Source organism: Vidua macroura, chromosome 5 (genome assembly GCF_024509145.1).
Source record: "Vidua macroura isolate BioBank_ID:100142 chromosome 5, ASM2450914v1, whole genome shotgun sequence".
In the NCBI taxonomy this organism is placed as follows: Eukaryota; Metazoa; Chordata; class Aves; order Passeriformes; family Viduidae; genus Vidua; species Vidua macroura.
Window position 1 is genome coordinate 22166808 of NC_071575.1, and position 23861 is coordinate 22190668.

At 40.1% G+C, this 23861-nt stretch overlaps 1 protein-coding gene across 2 annotated transcripts in view; it reads left to right on the forward strand.

Annotated features, from left to right (window-relative positions):
- LARGE1 (LARGE xylosyl- and glucuronyltransferase 1) overlaps positions 1 to 23861 on the forward strand; it is a 269021-nt gene that overhangs the window by 164165 nt on the left and 80995 nt on the right. For both annotated transcript variants that reach the window (XM_053977660.1, XM_053977661.1), the window contains one exon: positions 788 to 959. In XM_053977660.1, coding sequence (XP_053833635.1) covers positions 788 to 959 — 172 coding nt within the window. The remainder of the gene's footprint in view (positions 1 to 787; positions 960 to 23861) is intronic.

A 23861-nucleotide genomic window follows, 5' to 3' on the forward strand; every position in this document is an offset into this window, starting at 1 on the left:
CTTTTGAAATTTGAGGACTTGATTCTCACAGAAAGAAAACTCAGCACAACTCATGAAATATCTTCGTGTCAAAAGTACAATACATTACAGAATTTAGTCTCCCAACTTTTATTTTAGAAGCTGTACAAATGGTTTTTTAGCTCTTACTGAAGAAATTAGTTTGCCACATTCAATACATAAAACCAAAAAATGTGGCTGACACTTTTCTCTCACTTTGTCTAGTTTTGAGCATGTCTGTGGGACCTTGGTAGTTTTAAGTTAAAGATGTAAGGCTTAAGGAAAATTTGCGTTTGTAAGAAACAAATTTTTTTGCAGTTTTCTGGTCCATTATTTCAAATGATTGGCCTTTTGAAATTCTGACCACCAAATCTATAAAAAATATAAGGAAAATATTATGCTTGTTACTTCTGCATCAGAGAAGATTTTGAGAATGACAACTTTTTTTTGGTTGAAAGTGAAAATAATGTACAATACAGCTGACGTTTTAGATTAAAAATACATTTCAATTTTATAAGGACACATGGATGTCTCAGAATGAATTCTACCAGATCAGAAAGGCTCAACTAATTTTAGTTATATTGTGGGAAGAGGTTACCTCAAAGAACTTTTTTTCCCAAGCTTTCAGAAACTTTAGTGTATTTCAGCGCTTCTGAAGTAAATTGAAATACAGGCTTTTAGATGGCTTTCTACCTCAGAGATCTTCCACTATGAGAAGAAACTAATTTCAGGAAAATTTTCTCTTTCTAATAAAGATTATTTTTTCTTCCTCTTTCCAACTTCTGTCAAGTCTGAAGTGTCTTGGATCCCCAACAAACACTACTCTGGGATTTACGGGCTGATGAAGTTGGTTCTGACTAAGACTCTACCTTCCAATCTTGAGCGAGTCATTGTCCTCGACACAGACATTACATTTGCCACTGACATTGCTGAGCTATGGGCCGTCTTTCACAAGTTCAAAGGTATTTTCATTATTTTTTTCTGTCCTCATTTCAGGGGCGGGGGGAGAATACTGAGGCAAGCAATACTGTGTGGGTGAAAGGGCTACCTGAAGTTTTGTTAACTGTTTTCACTCTTTCAGTCTTTGGTGTTTGAATATAATTGTTCTCTTTGTGAGCTCGTTTCTCAGTGATGTTCTGTATAGAATAATTGACAACACCAATTAGCTATGTAGTTTGATTTATTGGTCTGATTATTTGGGGCAGGTGAGAGCCTGACAATACAGTAGATGATAAAGAAATATGAGCATGCTGTAGTTACACACCATTCAATACCTCTTGGAAGAACTTGGGTTTTATTATTTTCTTAATTAATAAAAATTATTATTTTCAATCTAACTGTTCCATGTAACCACTGAGAATGAACGAAGTTGGGATCATTCTTGAACCAGGGAGGAAAATAAAGGGAGCAGAGTTATACATGTGAATAGAAATAAGTTGCTGTTTGGTCCTCTTAATGAGTTGATAAAGGGGTCTGGATTCTAAGCACTTAAAATAGTTTTCCATACCTATTCCCATTTCCAACAGCTCCTTGAAAATGTACTTCATAGTCAGTCTGAGAAAGGACACTTTCAGAGTAACTCTATAAGGAGATGATTACAAAAAAGTTCCCTGCTACCCTATCAAAAAGCAGGGTACTTTCTGGCTAGCACACCACTAAAACCATTTAATTCTCTCAGGTTCCAGTGTTGCCAGCTGTTCAGAGTCAGAGACATACCCTATTGTTTTCCTCTTGGCCTCAGCATATGTATTGCAGTGCTGGTAAGTGCAGAGAGATTCCAGCATCCTGGTTTAAAGGTTTACAACCCAGTAAAAGTGTAACCTTGATGTGTTTCATGATCTCTCTCAAAATCATCTCAAGCAAAGTGAGCCTAAGCAAATGGGAGCATTTATTTAGAGAAGCCAAAATACACCACTCCATTAGGAGGGAGCCAGGGAAGAGCACGTTTACTGTACTTATCCCCTGCTGAAATCCACAAGGCCCACTTTTCTCAGTACCCAGCTCCAGTGCAGGACCTATTATCTTCAGCTCTATGTCAAGGACTGGGTTCTAGTGCTTACTTCTTCATGCATTTGTTTCCGTTCCCTTCTGTGGATACACTGATGTCTTTTCAGCAAGCCAGAAGCAGTCACCTTTTTGCTTAATTTTATTATTCACAAGCTTTCTTCATTAAGGAATATACAATTTTTCCTCCTCTTCAGGTATTGTTCAGACCTCTTCACCAAACCTTTCTCGCCACTGAACCTTGAGTTTCATATAAATATATACCCTGACAACCATAAGTAACATAAATGTATGCATCAGAAGTAATGCTGTGCTATTATACTGTCTCACTGTGTGCAGCTGTCCCATTAATAGTGATACTTTGACTGAATATGGTGTAACAGCATGTCAGAGCAGGAAAAGAAGTGTGGATAAACAGAACTTGGGCACAGAGGGCTGCATGGTCAAAGAGAGCAAAATCTAAATTGAGACAATGAGGAGTATTGTCTCTTTGCTTATAATTTCTGTCATAATTTTAATGAAGATCCCTTGCTTTTTTACGGAGGGAATAAAACCAAGCATAAAGACTGCTTGTAAAGAAAGGAACATGGAGCAGAGGCAGATGTAATATTGAAAGAAAATACAGGCAGAAAATATGGAAATATGGGGAAGAATAATTAGTGGAAATAAAATGTGTGTGTAAATCAGTCTCCATAGAGCTAGGCAAGAATGTTCATCTGCTAAGAGCTGTAAAAAGCTCTAATTTACACATGGAGACAAAATTCCTGTACTACTGCCCTCATAACCTACATAGCACAACTCCCAAATGGATGATTTTGTAAGTTGTCCCATGTGTCTTTTTAATTCCAGCTGACCACCTGCTTCTCCACAGTTTTTTAATCCTGGCAGTAAACTGGTCAATGTCTACATCTGCTCATCTCCCAGGCAGCTGTGCACAAAGAGTAGATGAGACAATGCCGTAGCTCCAGGTGTTGAGCTGGGGTGGGAGAGGACTTTGAATCCTAAATGCTGCTGAGGAGAGAGGAAGTGTCCAAGCACAGACTTGTTCTCCAGTCTGTGTCATAGGCTGCAGTTCCATTAGCAAAGATGACCTCGATGGTGGTGTCATCAGAGTTGAGTGTTTAAGGGTAAGAATAAGAGGGAAAACCAGCAAAGCAACTACCATGGTGAGAGCCTGTTGTAGGCCACTCGCCTGGGATGAGGAGGCAGAAGAAATATTCTGTAAGCAGCTGGAAGTATCACAGCTGCTAGCCCTTGTTCTTGTAGTGGACTTGAACTTACCAGAGAAGTAAGTTGACCTTAGCAGAGGTCTGATGGAAATACAACACGGGGGAGAAGAAACAGTCCAGGAATTTCCTGGAGTGTGTGGAAGATTATTTCTGGATCCAGCCAGGGGCAGTGCCTGGCTGAATCTATCAGCAGATCTTGCTGACCAGAGAGGTCCCAGTGGACTGGAGATGAATAAATGTGATGCCCATTTACAGGAAGGGCTGGAAGGAGTACCTGGGGAATTACAGGTCTGTCGGCCTGCCCTTGGGGCCAGGGAAGATCACGGAACAGGTCACCTTGAGTGCTGTCCTGCAGCATGTGCAGGACAAGCAGGGGATCGAGCCCTGTCAGCATGGATTTGTGAAAGGCAGGTCCTGCTTGACCCACCTGATCTCCTTCTGTGACAAAGGTGGCTCTCCTTAGTGGATGAGGGAGAGGCTGTGGATGATCTTTACCTAAACTTTAATAAAGCCTTTAACATGGTTTCCCACAGTATTCTCACAGAAACTGGTTTCCCATGGCTTAGATGTATTCTCTGGATAAAAATCTGGCCCAGAGAGTGGTGGTGAATGGAGCTAAATGCATTTGTCAGCTAGTCACTGGTGGTGTCTCCCAGGGCTCAGTATTGGGGTCAGTTTGATTTAATGTCTTTGTCCATTGTCTGGACAAGGGGATCAGGTGCATACTTGGTCAACAGCAAGTTGAGTGGAAGTGTTGATCTGTTGGAAGGCAGGAAAGCTCTGGACAGGAAGGATCTGGACAGGCTGAATCGATGGGCCAAGGCCAGTTCTGTGAGTTTCAAGAAGGCAAAGTGCCAGGTCCTGCACTTGGGTCACAACAATCCCATGCAGCACTGCAGGTTTGGGGCCGAATGGTTGGAAAACTGCCCAGTGGGAAAGGATCTGTGGGTGCTGGTCAACAGCAGCTGAACATGAGCCAGTGTGGGCCAAGAAGGCCAATGGCATCCTGGCCTGTATCGGCAATAGCGTGGCCAGCAGGACCAGGGCAGGGATTGTCCCTCTGTTCTCAGCACTGGTGAGGACACACCTCAAGTCCCATGTTCATTTCTGGGGCCCTCACTGCAAGAAAGACATTGAGGTGCTGGAGCATGTCCAGAGAAGGGCAGCTGAAAATTTCTTAACAGAAGGGGTTAACAAACCTTGGAACAGACTGCCCAGGAAGTTGTCATCATCCCTGGCTGCATTTAAAAGCTGTTTAGATGTGGCACATAGAGATAAGGTTTAGTGGGGGAGACTTGGTAGTGTTACTTTGATGGTAGGACGTAAAGGTCCTTTTCAACCTAAATGATTGTATTGTTCTATCATTTAATGGAAATTAAAGGAAGGGCAAGTAATTTAGAGAGATACTTGATACTCTTTTACTGCTTTGTCAAAGTTTGGCCTGAATTCTGTGGTAATTCTCAATTTTTCCTAAGTGTCTTTTTATTTCTCCTGCCTGCATTACAAAAGATTGAAAGATTGTCTCATGTCATGAGCCCCAAATATTCCTCCAAAGGATATTTTACTAAACGAATGTTTTAATCTCTTCCTTGTTTCTCTCCAAGAAGTCCCAGGGAAGTTCATGAAGATTTCTTGGGGGCAATCTAGAATGTTTGTTGAAATATTACATAAACAGAAGTACAATAAAACTCCTATGAAAGGAAATGCTAGTCTCCAAAGGAACCTCTCATTACACCCCACCCCAGTTAGGAAGGCAGCTTTAGACCCACTGGGTCTCCCTCTAGAAATGTTCTAACAACCACTTGCTGGCTAGAAGGCACCATTATAAACCTGCCTACACCAGGATGCTTTTGTGCAAATTAAAGATTTTTTCACATCAGTGCAGGAAAGGCAAGAACTTCTGTCTCCATGTTGCTGCAACATAACTGATGAGGTAGTCCAGCATAGCCTTTTCCAAATTGCAGCCACACATAAGAGGGAACGTCTTAGAGTCTGTGATTCTTTCTGTGCCTGGAAACACTTTTCTTCCCAGCAAAGGCAAAAAAGGGAGACCAGTCGCTCAGATTCCTTTTTTCTCAGACACCATGCTTGGAAGAAACTAAGATTCAGGACTGTCCTGTAATTTAACTATGTCTGATTTGCTGTTTAGAAGGGCCTACAATATGTTTTAAACAGCACCTGCAATACCCAAAGTCCTTGTTCTGCAAAGGTTCTTATTCCAGTTATCTTAAGAGTTGCTGGAAAGATCAGACCCTTATATAGTAATTTAATATTTTAGATGGTAAAGGTGCTACTCCATTTGCTCTGTAGATGGAAAAAAAGGCAGTAGGATTTCTTTGTAAATCATTGCTCTTCTGCCCTTTCCTGATAAGCTCTTTGCATACCCCCTTGCAAAAAGTGATCCAACTGTTTTGTAGCAGAGTGCAGAAATTTAAAAATCTCTTCTTTGAAGTGGCAGCCATAGGCTTTGGCAGAAATTCACACCTCTCTTTGGTAGCCTGAAACAGTGTCTCAAGCAATGTAACATTTAACAGTTTCTCTTAGGAGCCAGTGGCGGGGGTTGTATAATTATTAATCATTTTATATACAAGCTTCAATCTCTATGCATAAATCTGTCTTTGGGAACCTGTAACTTAAATTTCAAGAGTCATATCCAGCTTTTCAGCTGGGATTTGGGCACTTCTGCTTTAGCCTCATTCTCCATTGCTCTGTAGATAGGTAGAATGTTTTCCTTTAGGACTGAGATATACCTCCAAAGTAATAACTTCAAAGGTTTGAGTCTGCAGCCAGTCTGGTGAAAATAACCTGTCATGCATGTTTTCTGTGACTTAGTTGACACTGATTATGTCTCTTATTCATCTTTCACTAGATTTTGACAGTTCTAAACTTGAGAAAGTACCTAGCCTAAGGGCGAAAGTGTGGGACTGTAGATCATAGTGTATTCTTGGATGAAGTGCTGCAGAGTGTTTCAGACAACAAGGATTAGTAACCAATATGTTTTTATTGCAGAAACTGTGCAAATTCTTCTGAGAAAAAAATGAGTCCGAAGCTATGTTCTGTGCCATCAATCTTAAAGTTCTTTTAAAGGCCACATCTGTTAATTGTGTTATTATTCTTGCTCACCCAAACTCTTGGTACTGCAATGTGGGTTCTTTTTTTCCAAGGTTCTCATTTTTATTTTTACTGGGTGTTAAATATGGATTCTCAGGATTGAATTTATTTGGGATCTGACTACAACAGTCATCATAATTTTATATCTTACAAGTTGCAGTTTCAGTCTGTATCGCAGTCTCTCTGTGCTGGGTGCTCCACATGTAAATAGCAAGAGACTCCCTTCCTGCTTTACATTGTCAGGTGACAATTCCTGTGTCTGCCTTGTTCCTTGAGGACATTGCTTTGCATGAGTCACAGCTGAGACTCACAAATGAGACCTGAATAATCCCTGTAGAGATCAGTGTTGAGGAGCTCTGTGTTAAATGGAATGCTACATAAAAGGCCATTATATTTCTAAGTACATGTCAAAACTCAGAGGCTTTATTGAACAGTGATGTCTTACTACTACTGCATGTTAGCCTCACAATCCAGCTAGCTGATACAATAAATATTTTAAGTACTTTTAAACAACAGAGACTGGGTAATACCTAACTAGTGCATTTCAAATAACTCTACTCATATATTGAGTCACCCAGAGAACATAAGCTACCATTGGTGTTCATCTGTGCAAGTAAGTCTTCTCTGGAAAGGTGACCTCCATTAACCAAGCATACAAGAAGGAGAAATGGCAAACTTGACAGGAATACTGAGATTCACATGTTCATACTTTGCATGAATAAAAACATGCTATAGAAGCTGTTTGCTTTGTGTCAGGAGATCAAATAATGATAAAAATCTATACTGACATCATAAATACCAGAAAAGGTCAGCAGCGATTTTGGTGCAGGATCAAGTGCCCAGAGCTGAAAAGGGACTGGCACATAGTCAATCCCAAACTTAAAATTTGCAAACACTCAGCATGTGGGTGCTTTGGCATATTGCTCTGCAGAAAGCCTGAGGTAACAGTCTAGGTTCATACTATTTTTGCAGCTTCTTCAGGAAGAAGAGCAAACAAACAAACAAAAAAAAAATCGTAACCCTCACAAATTTAAGCATCTTGTGTAGGGATTTTAGTAATTATATTCCTACAAGAACTATTATACATAAGGTTGTAATGCTAAGTGCATGCAGAACTTTTCATTTGTATTGAATTTAGCATGCCAGAAAGTGAGATGCTGATGGCACTGGTGAGAGGCAGGCAGAGTCAGCAGGTGCTGTATAAATTTCCCTGAATTTGGCTCTACCAGTGAAACCCTGTTTTAATAAACTATACCTGTCATAGCCCTTGACTCTCCTGCAATGATTGTGCTTTTTATAGGTGTGCTGTTCTTATGATAATGTAAAAGACTCTGTTGTTGCCAAGATTAAAATTTAAAATTCATTGATACCTATGGCTCAAGGCAGGATTTGAGCCACAGAATTGATTCTGGGCAGGTTCTGTACTTAAGTCTGTCAGTTTACACTGAGTAAATCATTAAAGCTTCCAGATGATTTTGAGACAGGATCTCTGTGGGCTGACACAGTGTTCATGTTAAATCCTGCAGAGATCTTTCTGTTTCTTCTGGTCAGTAAAACAGCCTTTCTTTTCTTTCTAATCAAGAGGAAGGCATTAGCAACATGCACCTTAGTGTGTATAAAAATCCATGGTATGAGTCAGTCTTTTTGTGAAGGAAACAAGATCATATTGTAGCAGAGTGCATTAATAAAATTGTCAGGCAGCTATTAAAATAGCTTAAAACTATCTGAATTTTTATAAGTGTCTGAAAAGGCTGAATGGCACTTGTCTTTGCTCATAAAAGAAACATCTGTTAGCTTCTGAAAGATTTGTGTAAGTATTTATTGGTTAGACTACAGTGCGTAGCTCATCCTAGGGTTATTACACAAATGAAATACAGTTTCTCTTTGAAAAGGTCCCTGTGGAGGCTCTATATGCTTAAGATTTTCTATTCTTGATTGTTATATTGTGGTGTGTTCTTCTTTTTTGCTACAGAATCTTTGAAGCTTCATTGATACAGAATTCTGTTAGTTAGCTATAGCTGATAGAAATTATTGAGGGCTGTTGTGCTCCAGTGTCTCACAATGCTGTCATCATCTGTGTGTGAAACTATAGGAGAACACTGATTTGTTTTGGTGAAGAGAGAAAGAAAGTGAGGGGTTAGGGTATTTGGGGGGAAAAGGCAAGTTTCTAACTGTGATTGGGGGTTAATTTTGGTGACAGTAGTTAGGAGGGGATCAAACACAGAGGTGGGACTAGCTGATTCTGTGGGTCTAGGGAAAAACACTTCTCTCTCCACACTTGTCAGATAAGCTGAGTGGATGGAATTTCGCCTTTTTTTTTTTTTTTTCTCCCCTAATTGCAGTTTGCTTTGCTGTGATATTCCTTTATTGAGAAGCCAGTATGTGAGAAGGTTGACCTCAGTAAATGAGCTCCAAGGGAGAGAGTTTATTATATGGATCAGCATGTGCACATTCTAGTTTATGGATTTTAATGTGACAAGGGACATAATCAGAAAATTTTGATTATGAATTGCTGCCAAAATAGAATGGCTGCAGTTTCTGAAACATCTGTAGTTCTATTTTAGCTGAATGGTTCTTTGTCTGTTTCTGCCATCAGGCAGAAATATTTAGAGGTGAAAGGCCAACTGTGCATAGAAATAGGGTACAACTCATGGTGAGGTAAATTGTAAAAGAAAATAAAATATTTGAGTTCTTTATTTTTCCATTCTGATTTCCAAGGGATACCCTTTGGTCATGTTGTCAAGCTTTTTCCCATGGAGGATAGGGATGTTTTAATTATAAATGAAAACGGATACTTTCTGTCCTCTTTTGATACCACAACTGGAGTTTTTAGAATAAAAACTCTCCACATGCTACAAGATTTGTAATAAAATCTTGTTGGTAACACTGTAATTTTGAGGACTTTTTTCTGCCTTCTCAACATCAGTCTAGTGCTTTTTCTACATTATTGTTCTCCAGTCTTTGTTAACCTGCCACTCATTCTACAGCTGTCTTTTTGGCTTAGATGCTATGATGTATCAAACACCCAAACTAAACATTGTATGACTCACACAGTGTTAAAGCAATAAAAACAGTTTCTCCTCTGAGCTCTTTCTTCAGGATTTAAAGAGACTTTAATTCCATTAAACTCCAGTGCTCCAGCTGTGGAGAATGGACCTAGAGCTTTTTTGAACTGCCTTGCAAATATTTATTAAGAGAAATCAGGGCAGAGCATGGCATCAAAGGAGCAAAGTGCCATCTCCCTGGACTAGCAAAAGCTGTGCCTCCTCAGAAGCTAGAAAATCCGGCTCCCACAGGGTGCAGACTTGGAGAAGGAGCATTTCTGCTTTGCATGTTTGTTATTGGCAGAGGAAAATGTATTTCTGGGGATGAGATGCCAGTAGCCTGTGCTAAAAGGAAAATATATGAGAACAAGGGGTGGGAAGAAACCATGGAGGAAAATAGTAACTCCCCCATCCAAACTAAAAAGGAGATATAAATCAGGAGTTGCTGTCCACCAATAAATGTTTTAGGCTGATTGCTTTCTCCTATAGTCTGTTAACATTCTTCTGCCTTTCAGGTGCATTCACTACCCCTGCCCTGTCAATTTACAACTTATTTAATTATATTTTTGTTTAGAGTGCTATTAAAAAAAAAAAACGCCAAATGTGAATGTTTGCCTGTCTTCTTGAGTGGAGCACACAAATTAAGCCCATATACTAATCCCTCTGGCCAGTCACTCTGCATTCCTTTGGTGACAGTAAAGCAGAGCAAGTGCATGAGCAGGCAGTGAATATGGAGGGAGTAGCAGCCTGTTCAGGAGTTATTAATGTGTAATGATAAGTAACTTCTGCATGTGGGAAAAAGCCAAGCAGAAGAGACACATGGGTCATTCACCTAACAAATGAAGTTTACTCTAGAGTTTGATAGTTGTATTAATAGGACTAAAGAAAGAATGATATTTAATGGCTAGATTTCCCTGCCTAAGGCCCTCATTCTAATCACGTGCAATCTATCAAGCACATGCACTTTTCACTGTTCTCTGTGACATGCATTGTAATAACTTGATATTCTGTTTTCTCCCTCTCCAAACTAGGCACATTCTCTGAACCTACCTTGTTCTGCATTAGCAATCCATATTTTTAAGGACCTCAGGCCCCATTTCCAATTACAAAGCTCTCATTCGAGGTTTCACCTTTTTGGTTTCATGCTGCAAATTATGCCTATAATACTATCCTTGGCAGCACATGGATTTGCATAGGGTAAAGTGGTGAAGAGAATATCTGTCTCTCAGGTTCAAGCTGTAAGGCAGAACATATTGCCCAGAGGTCAATGGCATGATTATCCCATCAGCAGGCTGAGTGCATGGTATTGCTCTCTGCACAGCCAGGGAAATGTGTGTATAAAATTAAACCAATTTATTACATAATTGCACTAAGACTGTGTACAAATGTACCATGAGCAAAACCTGGGAACAGCTACATGAACTAGAAGTCAGACAATTAAATGAAATCAGTAATCAGTCCAATTTTGTGGGAAAAATAGTACCTCCACATGTTTCTTTTTTTCAATTGTTCTAGAGAATCAGGGATGTTTGAACCCCTTATTTTAATCCTAGAAAGCTAAAAGGAAAAAATTAGCTTGGTCTATAGTGGGTCACTTCACTCCGCATCTCTCAAGTGTCTTTATTTTACTTGAATTTGAAGCTGGCTCCACTCCTTGTTCTTTGCAGTAATCTCTAGCTGCATTTAGCATGGGTCAAACAGTTAAACAGGAGGAGCATTACTCCGTCTGACTCCTCAAGGTAAATATTTTTTGTCCTTTGAGATACTGCTAACAACAAAAAGAATTTTGTCCTAGTCCTTCTAGATACATACCAAAATGTGATTGATAAACATACAGTACAACTTGGGGACAAATTTTTTTTTTGTCCCCACAGCTTTTCTGTATTCATATTTTATTTCCTGCATTTAGTCCCAGTGAAATTCATAGTCCTGAAAAGAATTTGGACCTTTACTGCAAAATCCATAGTTGCAGTATATTTTGCCCAAGTTCATGTCAGTAAAAGAGATGCACGTTAGACATTTTCTGGTGAAAAGCCTGGCCAGTTTATTTTTCCTTTGCACTGCCTAAATACTTTAAAGGGTCTCAAGATCTAAGCTGATGGTATTCCTGCTTTGGCATAACACAAACCCTGTGTCAGCTGCTTCTGGTGTGTGTGGTTCTGGGATTCATTCTGGAGCTGGGACTGAACATGTCATCAGAACAGATTCTTGAAAACCATTAACTGCTGGCACAACAAAGTGAAATACTGAAGCCTGTGTTTGGGGATGCAATGGTTTTTTCCTCACTGCTTAAGGACTGGGAGAGCTGTCAAGTAAATGCTGTTTTGGCACACCAAGAGAATTTGTGTGGTGGGAACAGAGGTGGAGGTGGATAGCAAAGGAGGTGGTACAGCGTTCTGTGTTGCTGTTGACAAATGTGTCAGAGCATGAACCATCTGAGGATCTAGCACATGCTTACTGCTTCTGCCCTGCTGAGAAGTGTGACTTGGAGCAGGACTGAAGCCCTACAGCAAAGTGAGCCATCGTACTTTTTCTCTTTCAAAATTGTCCTTGACTGACTCAATGCCACCACTCTTCTGTCATCAGCACTAAATGTCTGCCAGTTTATGTTCACAGCAACTTCCTGAAATGCACATCGCTTCTGAAAGTGGCACAGGTCTCCTGAATTTCATTAATTCATTGCATTGTCTTCCTGCACATGTTCTGCTTAATAGACGGTAATACTTTTTATTTCTGTGTGCTTCAGGATATCATTATTGCAGGTGCAAAGTGACTTCTCTAGGGCTTCGCCAACCTGCTGCAGAGTCATATTGGCACCAATGTTTGAGAGTATTTGGAGGTTCATGCTCATTCCCATGCTGCTGAGAAATGATGATCTGAATGTTGTCACACTGGTGTCCTGAAATCCTGAAAGAGTGCATCTCATGTGATAAGAGCTACCTTTATAAAACATTGGAGTGAACAGGATGCTGCTGACTTCTATCAGTAAGGAAGTCTAGTTTCTGTATTCCCTGATTTATGTAAACATTCCTGCTTTGAACTTAGAGCTTCTTTTTTTGACTAACTAAAAGAAGATATGAGTACTCGGAAGAGCAGTATTTAAATATGTCCTCCTTTCAACTCTAACTCCCTGTTATGGGTCACAAGTAAAAAGAATTGGGTGACCTCAGCCAGGTCTGATGTGCATGAGGGCTGAAGTGCATAAGCAGGGTAGCAAAGGGATGCTCTTCTGGGGCATCAATTTTGAGGCACCTCAGCAGATTTAGAAAAGAATGTTCATACACAGACAATTCTACTCTCGTGACCATTTAATTCTTTCAAACGTAGTAATGGGAAGTGGATATAATTTAGTAGATAAAGGAGAAAGCAATGTGGGGATTGAATAGAGTGAGGATACTGAGCAGGAAGAAGGAATAGGAAAAGGGAGAGGTGGCAACACATCCCAAGTTAGTCAAGATGGTATATCTTGAAAACTAAGATTATTTAAAAATGGGATATATCACAGTAAAGCAGAAAAAATATAGTTATATAGCTTCATTTCTGTGGAGCTATATAGAGGCAAGCGCACATATCTAGAGTTTTTCAGCATTTTCTTGGCTGTGACATCTGACTATAAAAAAACCACTTGCCAGGGAAATAATGAAGTACATGGTAGCATTAAGGAGTTAACACAACATTTAATTCAATGTAATTTTGGCCTGTCCCTTCTGCAGGGTTGGTAGTGCAGATACCATTCCCTCTTAGCTGCAGTCAGCAATTAGTTTACTGTCACTGCCACCACCTTTTTATTTGTGTTGCTCTCTGGTGCCAGAGGTTTGTTTATGTACAAGCCCCTCTAGTCACGGTTTTATTTAAGAGTGGTAAGATGCTCCACACACCCATTGCCATGAAGCCATGTGGTTTTCTTTATATACCTAAGGCGTTTTGATCACTGTAACATTCAATTGAGGTTTTGTGGGGGGAAGGAGGACTAAGAATTATTTATAAAATTGAGAAGAGCAGTGATGAAGCTCTGTTTCTGTGCTTTTTTTTTTTTGCTTTGGTTTTATGCTATTGCTTTTAAAGGTTTAGTTGCCATAACAACCCAAAGCAGTCCTGTATTACCATAGAAACGTGCTGTTGTGGGTGACAGTTTTTATGAGAAACCTTTTTTTTTCTTCTTCACGTAATGTATTTAGCACTGGCCTTTTGCAGGTATGTCACAATACACTACAGGGGTTTCAGAAAGTGTCAGAATGACATAATAAGCAACAAAAATGAAGCATATGCTTGAACCCAGGAAGAAAATCTGGTGTCATGGTTGACTGAGAACAGAAAAAGAGTAAAAACAAATTCCTGTTGCTTAACTTGGAGGTCAGAAGTATTGAGCTTAAAGCAGGGCTGGCTAATCAGTCCACATGAGTAAATACTCAAAAAACCTCCAACAAAGCAGGAGTTAGGGTTTTGATTATGTATCAGGGAATTAGTGTAGAAACAACTTGCCGTGATAGTTGTAGATGTGAAATTACGGGACATCTTTAAAGTTCTCTGCATGGGGCTGCTTAGTGAGACTGTTGCGGGGCTGAAGTGAGAACTGCAGAATGAGGCAGCCTCTCACAAAGCTGAGAGGGATTCCTGCTGAGAGCTGGCTCCAGCAGCATACTGATAGCCTGCATGCCTCGGGTGCTGGTTGGGACCTGGCAAGTCCCTAAATCGTTTGTGATCTCTCTGTGTTGAGGAATTTTCCTTCTTCCTGTGTGATACTTTAATGGCTGTGCTCTTCAGAGCCTCTTGACTTCGAAAAGAATAGTAATGGAGCTTTTCCTTCCACTAATCTGCATCTCCATCTGTGTAACTGTGGGGAGCAGTGGACCAGTGGAGCTCCACAGCATATCAGCTCTCCTGAGGTCTGATAGATTACTGGGCATCTTTGCTGTCACACTTCAAATTGAAGTTATGGACCCGTTGCAGATGATATGCTCTGTCCCAGCAAACAGAGTGCACAGTACACTGTTACAGGTTCATGTTACAGTCTTATGGCAAGCCACACAACTTATTTGGAAAGAGGATAGAGAAGCATAGTCAGACAGCTGTGGAGATTCTTATTGATCACTTTTTTTATGGGGAGGCACAAGTTTATCAGTTTCCTGTAATCAGTTGCATCAGTGATGAAAAAAAATTTCATTCCTGATATACATGTTTTAAAGAACAGAAAAGCTTCCAGCTGGGATCTTGCAAGAATTCTCCTTGCCAAGGTCAAGGAGACAGCAGGAATTGCTTTACAGTTATGCTTTATGGTTTCTGACCCTTTTGTAAGGCTAGACAAGTCTGCTGTTCTTTCTCTCATTTGACCCTCAGTTCTCCAGTCCTCATTCTGAATTACTCAGTCCTGGGAGTGGTAATTAGTTGGACAGAGGATAGATACCCTTTCTGCTTTCTGAATGCCTCCCTCTAACATGTTCAGAGAAATTACACCCTAGAATGCTTCTTACCCTTCATTTTCATTGTATTAGAAAGCCCTTCCATGATCTTGAAGTTTCCAGATGAGATGTCTTCCATCTAATCTAAACAGGATTTACTGAACATGATTTCCTTCTAGTTCTTCTTCAACTCCTTTTTCCGTTCGAAAATTTTCAAATTAATAAATCAAAGCTTAAATTTTTTAAATACTTGCTTCTCCTTTTCCTTTATCTCCTTATAAGATTGATGTTGACTTTTACTCCATGAAAAAAATGTAGCCAGACTTCAGAGGGACTTCTGTACCACCTTGAAATTAGTACCTGTTTCAGTTAAATTACTGAATACTGACCACCATGCAATATGATTTCTATTTTTTTTTCCTCACTTGTTTGAGATTGCTCTGTGAGATAAACTCAGGTAAAGAAGCAAGATTGCAGTGTCAAGAATCATGTTAGGGGGAATCTAGATCTGGATCTGGAGTATGCACCTGTGCAGAAGGAGAATGTGGGAAGAATTCCTTTTAAAGTGAAGCAAAGGTAAGGAGGAGCTGCAGGTTGCAGTACACTCTTTGCAAACCGTGGAACGAAGCAGATGTTGGCCTAACCCACGGTATTCCCCTGGGAGTGTCAGGATATTGGCAATACAGAACGTACAATCAGCACCACCTTGCCCTAACCAGTACAGTTGGTACCATGTAAGCATGGGCAGCATAAATGACACTTATATATCAGTATGTTTCAGTAACAAGAGTTCTTCACGTGCTTTGGAGCTGTTTTGTCATTGAAGGTGTGACACCAGTGTTTGAGCTGCCTTGTTTTTCACCTTTCTTATGGTTTTCAATCTGTTTCATGTCTTCCCATCACCATTTGTTTTTAACAGAGCATTGAGGTCCATCTGCAGTTTCTTGCTGGAACACACTCTCTGAAATGGTGAGGCATACATCACCAGATAGCCAGTTCTGTATTTAACCTATCCTCAAAAGGTAGAAAATTATGAGGTGCAGACTTACTGATGAGGTCATTGTTTAGTGATATAATAAATAAAAAACTAGAGATGGAAATATCATAGCTACCTAGCACTAAGTGGTATCTGGTATAAAGTCACTGATCCATTTTTATTCTAAAATACTAATGCATTAACTATTGTGAGAAACTTTACCGTGGATCAGATACCATCTGTCTTTCCATAGTAAGCTTAAAAGTCAGCCCAAACTCCAAATCATGTGTTCTGGCTAATGCAATAGAAATGTCATCTGTGCCCACATTTGAGTGTGTATGAGGTTTGCTCTGCTGGGTGATTCAGTCATGAACAGAACCTGTGTACTAATGAGCATGGAGTCATGGCAGGAGTGAGGCTTGGACTGACTTGGTAGGAATATATTGTCCTAAGGTACCTTGCTATGTAGCTCTGGCTTTCACACTGAAGGCAGATGGGAATGCAGATTTCTTAAGATAAAGTTTGGAAGGCAGATTCTAAAGTAGAAGAAATTTGATTTTCATTATCCCAAGCTGTGATTAGTCTTAATTTATCCCTTGGTAGAAAAGGAAGATGTTTAATAATTTCTCTAACAATATGTGAGGTTTCCAGGTTGTCAAAATTAAGAACTAAAGACTAGGTTAGTAATCTCTGGAAAGTGTGTTGAGACCTGGAGAGCACCTTTCATTATTTTTCTCCCCTTGTGACCAGTGCTTGAAAAAGCAGCGATGAACTCTGAAGGAAGTTGCAACTAGAGTTGAAAGCAGAGATAGGAGAGCTGTAATTTAAGGCTGAGGACTTTTTGGGAGAGAAAAAATAAAAATCATGCTTACATGTTCACCTCTGCAAAAATGCACTGGGGATATGCTTCTTTAGATATCCAAAATAGCTGACACTTTTTGTTCCTCTCTCCAGAGACTGCCTCTGTCTGGCCTAGCTGTCAGGCAAAACATGAGCTTGTTCCAAGGAGCTTTGTAGCTCTGATGTCTTGTTCATAGTCCTTTGTGAAAGGGCAGAGAGGAGGCAGACTCCTTCAGATGAGTCAGGGTAAAGAACTGCCACAAGTGTTTTATTAGCCTGAAAGCTTGAAGCACCCCTACCAATTCCAATGCCCATTTCCTGCCCTGCAGGTGGGATTAGTATCTCTTAGCAATGTATTGAAATCAGCCGAATCCAGCAACTGCCATGAGAGAAATTGTAACCAATGAGTACTAATGGTACTTGAGATGGGAGATGGGTGTCGTTGTATCGCAGTTTTCCCTTATAGGTTTAGAATATATACAAACTGAAACAATTAATTAATTAAATAATTATATGTTATGGTTGTATTTCTAAGTGCTGTTGGTGAGGAGGTATATTGAGATACCAGGGTGTTGTAACTGTTTTGCCTCAGATGTCACCAAAATTTTACAGTAACTGTGTAGAATTGATGTATTTAAAACCACAATTTTTTTCCTTTAGGGGATCTTGCAAGAATGTGGTGCATTTTTCACATATAAAAACTGTTACTAATGGAGATCTCAAGGGAGACATTTGTGAGATTAGGCCAAGATCCTTGTCCCATTTGCCATAGACTGAATCCAGAGCAATTTCATTACTTTCATTTAAGCTGTCCTTGGATTTATATTGGGGAAAATTAGATGAGAATCCAGCTTTTAATTAGAGAACAGTGCATGTGTGAGATGTACAGTGGGATTTTTTTCCTAAGACAAGAGACTTCAGTGACCAGCAGAGGTCTCCTAGAAGTACTCGTACCATCTATGGTCAACAGATTAATTTTTCCTGAAAAATAAAAATGCATGAAATTATGTTAAAAATCAAGAAAAAAATGAAGGAGCCATAATTTTGGAAACTGTGAAATGTGGATAAATTTGGTGATTGTGAAAGAGAAGTTGTGATAGCTTTCATTTAGCTTGGAATAGCTTGGGATTTGTGTACTTACATCTGAGCTGTAGTTTAAGGATCTCCTGTTTTTATTCCATACACTATAGCCCATGTTATAGTGGCACAGTCCTGTTCCTGAAATGCCATTGCATCTGTCAGTGGCAGGTTAATAATTACTCACTTGCAAGCTGATGTGATTTTTTGTGGAGAATCACAAGGAGATTTAGCAATGGAGTGCAAGAGAAACAGCTGAATTTGTCTGAGTGTACAGCTCTGTTACAAGGGTGTTTTAGAAATCTGGTGGTACACAGATGTGGTGTGCCTGTCTGCTGTCAGCAAGGACCAGCACTTTTTCTTTCCACATTACTTTCCACATTACAAGTTCAGGCAAGACTCAGCATTAGAGGCAGGAGGGTCTAACTTGAGCAGGGGCTGAGTGCCAGGCAGCCTCACCAGTGAAACAAGAACCAAGCATTTCCTGTCTTTCAGTTCCTGTGAGAAGCACAGCAGATCATAGAGATCCTCTCTATTGTCTAATATACTACTCCGTACCCATTTTCACCTCATTCAGTATTTTTCTCTGTGTTTCTATTCCTCAGGTTTATTAACTTGTAAGTTTTGTGTGATGATTTTTTTTTCTAATTTCCTGTTGTCTTGCACTGTTGTCCCTGTATAACAGGTCTCTGTGTAACATTTCTGGTCTGGTGGTGTTTTCAATAGCTCTCGATTTAATGGCATTTACAGTGGTAATCAGGATGTTTTTTACCCCACTTTCACCATGGTTAACATTTAATTGGTCAGCCTCAGCTGTAGAAGGTAGAGGCATTTTAACAGCCTGGTGTATACCACAGGTCAGGTTTTGTGGACCTGGCCAGAGGTCAGAATGGGGAGCATGTATGGCATCAGCACACACTTTTTGTAGCTGTGAAATAACTACAGAATTCTGTTTTCATTTAATATGCCGTTCTTCCCATCCCTCTGTTTTTATTTTTGGGTTTAATCCTCTCTTACAATTTTCCTAAGTCATGGGTTATTATTTGCATAGCCAGTTCAGCCGTTCCATTATGAATGCTTCTCCTTTTATGCTGAGTGTCTGTGGAAAGGATATATCTGACCCACGTCCACTGCTCACTAAGTCAGCTGCCTTTGAAGTACATGTAATAAACTTTCACTGATGGTAAAAAGAAAAGCCTCATTAGTTCCATCCCATATTTGGGATGCACCACCAATCCACACTTGTTCTGTTTCATTCTTTTTAGTGTTTAATTATTGATACACCTTACATGACTCATGCAGTCTTATACCGGCAAGATACTTTCCTGCATTTTCCCACCCCCTTTAACATTTTCACTTCCTCACTCAAAACCTGGGTCACATTTACCTGAGGGTCTGTGAAACATCTGACAAAAGACTGTAGCAAAAGAAACCCATGTGCAGTAGGTTGTGATGGCTGAGCAGGGCAGTAAATCCCTCCTGGCAGATTCTCAGGCAGAGAAAGGTGACAGAGCTCCAAAGACAGGCAGCTGCTTGTGAGGAGATACAGTGTCCATGGAACACTGGCAGGTCTCCTGAGGAGGTCATGGTGCAGCAAAACCCAAATAAAGACAAGATGTCCAGGACACGGTAACTCTGAAGCTCACTCCCATCTGTTTAAATGTTTAAACATGCTAAAATATTTAGCGTGGCTTGGACTCCTTTGTTCACCAGTCTCATTTAATCTGCACTATGTATGCAGGTAACAGGGAGGCTCCTTGAAAGTCTTCTTCGAAGCAGTTCATATGGTGTTGGGCTTTAGATTTTGTGATCAAAACAGTGCTGACAGCACACTCAGGTTCTGCCTTTTGCTGAGCTGTGATTGCACAGCATCAAGACCTTCCCTGGTTCTTGCTCTACCCCCACAGTGCGAGCTTTGGTGGATACTCAATAGGCTGGGATGGGGCACAACCAGGCAGGTGACTCTCACCAACAAAAGAGTTCATATTCCATGGCATTCAGCATCATGCTCAGCACTAAAAGGGAAGAGAGGTGGCTTTAAACATCTTTTGATTAGGATCTGGTTGGGATCTGTTACCCACAGGAGGGACCTTGGCATCACTTGTTTTGCTTTGTTTTCTTCCCTCCCCTCCTCCTCTACTTCACTTATCAAACAATTGCTTGTTGGTTTTGGTTTATTTTTCAATCTGGACCCCCAAGTTTTCTTGCTTTTATTCTTCCTTTCCTCCTCCGCACTCCCACTGAGGGAGAGGAGAAGTGAGTGATGGACTGTGTGGTGCTTTTTTGCCCACTGGTGTTAACACAAAACACAGGTACAAGAAGTGCTGCCAGTTAGCTCTCAGTATGGGACCAGTATTTCTTAATCTCTGTTGTGTCCTAGTGAGCTGCATGAACATTTGATGACTACCAAAGTGATACCACTTTTATTGCAAAACCCTGGCACTGAAAAATATGCAGATAGCTGTGCCAAAGAAAGTAAAGGTATCATCATATCCTTCCGCACACAGGAGAAAAACACCTGTGGAAGAAGGGATATGTAGACCTGAAGTACTGACTTTGAGAGGTTAATTCCTGCAACCTGCTGTAAATGGAATTGTCTACCATGGTAAAACCCTCAAAGATCAGGAGACCGACTTAAAAATGATGATGTCAAACAAAAAGAAAGTATGCAGTTCTTGTTTGTTGTCTGGCTCATTGATATTACACTTCCTTGCTTTTCATAGCAGTCATAAGAGCAAAAAGCTTACTGTTTAAAAAAAAGCAGAAATCACCAACTTTTTCCTGTTACTAGATACTTCTAAAATATGCAATACTAATAAAAACCCCCAAGGTATTTTGGGGGCTCCTGGTGCCTAACCTCGCAGAGGAAGGAAGATCCTGTACTGTAGAAACATAATTAATTGTCGGAAATTAATTTCTTCAAATGCTTGGGAGTTTTTCCAACCCCTGCCACAAAGCACAGTGTGTTCAAGAAATTTCACAGTAGGGACATTTTGAGTCCTCTAAACACATTTCCATTTGGCAGGAGCAGTAGGTTCTGCAGATCTTAAAATATTAGGCAACATTAAAAACAAATAACAGGAGTCAGGGGTTTATTAACATATGAAAGTATGTTAATAATCTACTTTCAATTGGTAGTGCTCCAGAATCCTACCTGAAACACACATTATCAGAATAGAAGCTGTCATTTTAGTGTACAGGAATTAAGTGATAACATATAAAATCCATGCTTCTGTGAACAGAATGAGCTCAAAAACAGTGTAGCTGATATCTGGCATAATCAAGCCTTTGTTGCTGTGTTTTTGAAAGTTCTTTTTCTGTATTCAACACTTCTTCCCCATTTTTTAGCATTCCATCGTAAAACCCATCCACCAGTGTCGACAACTGATGTCTCTGCTCATTTGAAAGTCTTTTATAAGGGTAAACCTTGGAGTTCAGCATGACCACAATGAAGCGAAACTAAGGTAAAAAACCCTGCCTCCTTGCAAGAAGTTTGTTTATTCAAATCCTCCACTAGGATTAAACTTGAAACCCATTCTTTTAGGCCCCTTTAGTTTTGGCATCTTGTCTCTTCCAATTATTTATTAGAGTCTTTTTGAGAGTGTCTTCTGTCTCTGCTGTCCAAGGAGACAACCTCTGCTGGAGCCACCTTTTCCAACCTGCTTCCAGAGTCAAACCCAAGAATGTATGCGCCATTTGGAAGCTGTTATACAGAGGCATGTGGCATCAGGAGTGTTAAATAACCAGATGTGTTCAGCAGGTAGCTTTGTTTACCTGGCAGTTGCCTAGCAGGTAACCTGTTGACTTTTTCTGGAAAGGGCTTGGAAAATTACTGGGTAAGCTGGACATGTACGAATAAGAAGTGGGGCAAAGGGGGCATCTCTTTTTTACAATATTTTCTTTAACATTACCTGCTATGCTTTTAAAGTGTTAAGTTCAGCACTGCGTCTGGGCCCCTAGGAAGAAAACGCCTCTTTCTGATGCTCTGTCAAATCCCTAAATAAAGACCCCTTGCCAGGGAGAAGGAGACAATTTGGCCAGTTTTTCAGAAGTGCTGTTACTCAAATTTGTGTAAGCTGTGGGTGTTTTGGCTCCTTTGAGAATCCAGGCTCTCTGGAGAGCATTCACGCTTTTTTCGTAGCCGGTCTTGTATTTTTATTCTCTATTCTCTCACTGTGTTTTCCCAGCAATGTAATCCTCACAGATCATGTGCATCTGAGGAAGAGGAAGAAGGGCAGAAGGTTTAAGGCAACTCCCTTTCCCAGTCACTAGAATTGGGTAGAAAGAAGCCTTCCATTAGTGACCTGCCAAATCTATAGCTCCTGATTCAAGACTGGATTGTGCTGTGATTAATGAAACATGTTTAGTAGTCTCATTTGAGCTTTTAATGGTCTTTTATCTGCATTATGGCTTTAGCATACCCTTCATTATGATTGATAGCCTGTTTGGGAGTAGGAAGCAGGATAGAGGGCTGCTTTGAGGTGTGCACACTGAATAGAGAAAAGTGAAAATAGCTTGGTAGCATTTGAAGTGCCATATTAATCCTTTAGGAATCCTTTAGGATATATCTCTGTGAGGGCATCATATGTACCTGAGCTAGTTAACTGCACTGGCAAAATACTGTGTTGCACTGATAATTCCTGCTGAGAAATGGCAAAACTATACAGTAGCAAAACGCTGCATTAACGCAGTTGTAAGGCTTTTGCTATTTAAACCAGCTAAGGTATCTCTGCCACATGCTGTGGTATGCCAGGTTCATCCACCCTTCCTTTCCTGTGTGTTTCAGTCTTTTCTACAAGCCATAACATACTTCTCCCTCTTGAATCAATCAATTTCCTGTGTCTTAAGTTTAGTGGGAGGATTGCTGACATGCACATTTGATGTTATTTAGCCACTTGTTTTGCCAGCCATGAGCCTTCAGGGATTATATTGCAGGTGAGAGAACAACCTTCAGGAGTACCTAGCAAGCATCTACAATTTAAATTTAATGACCTTATTTAGTGAAGTACTTAATCATAGGCTGAAGTGTTAAAGCTCATGAGTAGTCTCATTGACTTAAGCAAGATTGAAAACGATGCACTGAGATACAGCATTGAGTTAGGGCAGATAACATCAGAGCCTGTCCTGGCTAATAGATTCAGGGCCAAGTGTTGCTCTCCACCAGCATCCTTTTTTTATCCCCCTCATTGAACAGTATCTGCCAAATATGGTCTTTCCAAGTGCAGAGGATATGTGAAGTGCTAACTTCCTCTTAGGCCTTTGATGCTGAAGTTTAAGATCGTTGAGTTTAGAATTGGGAAAAAGATGGAGCAGTCAGCAAAATGTCACAGTTGACCATGACAAGCTGCTAGTGCTCCCCACTGGCACATGCTATGGCAGATCTTGCATGCCTGAGGCTACAGAGCTCAATGATCCCTGGGAAAAAGGGCTCCTGCTCACAACTCTTAAATTCTTAACACTAAAATAGTTTCATAACTAAACTTCAGCGGGTTAGAAGTGTTTGCAGCAAGAAAGGGAAGCTAACTGGAAAACTCCAACTTCTGTAGTCTTGGCCTCTTTTGCTTGAATTTCTGAGCTCTCATATATCATAAACTGTTAGTATAATCGTTTTGATCAATTTTTTATAAATATTAGGAATATGTCACCTCCGTGTCCGCCTGAACATGCACATGTCAGTTTGCTTGTCTACAGTCTGCCTATTGTATTATTGCATAGAAGATGTGAATTTTGTCATCCATTTCTTCATCATCTTCATTCATGTTCATGAATTATTCTGGTCATTTAATGCATCCTAGCTCTGCATTTTGCGGATATGTGTTCTTGGTAACAGCAAATCTGTCAGTTTAATTGCTTTCTCTTTAGACTCAAACTTTTTCTCATTAAGTCGGTGAGTAATCATCTTATGTTATTGAGGATACTAGGGTGGAAAAGTTGTTACTGGTTCTCTTTGAATTCTTTTGTTTAATAAAATGAACTATCTAAATAATAATCCCTCCCCTCTGTTTCTGAAATGCTATTACTTCCTTTTAGGCACATGGAAGCTTCAGTCTGTTTGCTTTTTAATTAAATGTAAGTTTTCAACTGTGTCTTTTCATCACCAGAATTTTCTGTCACCTTGAAATGAAGGCTCTGGCATTGTCTTTTAAATTATGGAACACTGACCGATGAGGGGAGTTCAGTTTAG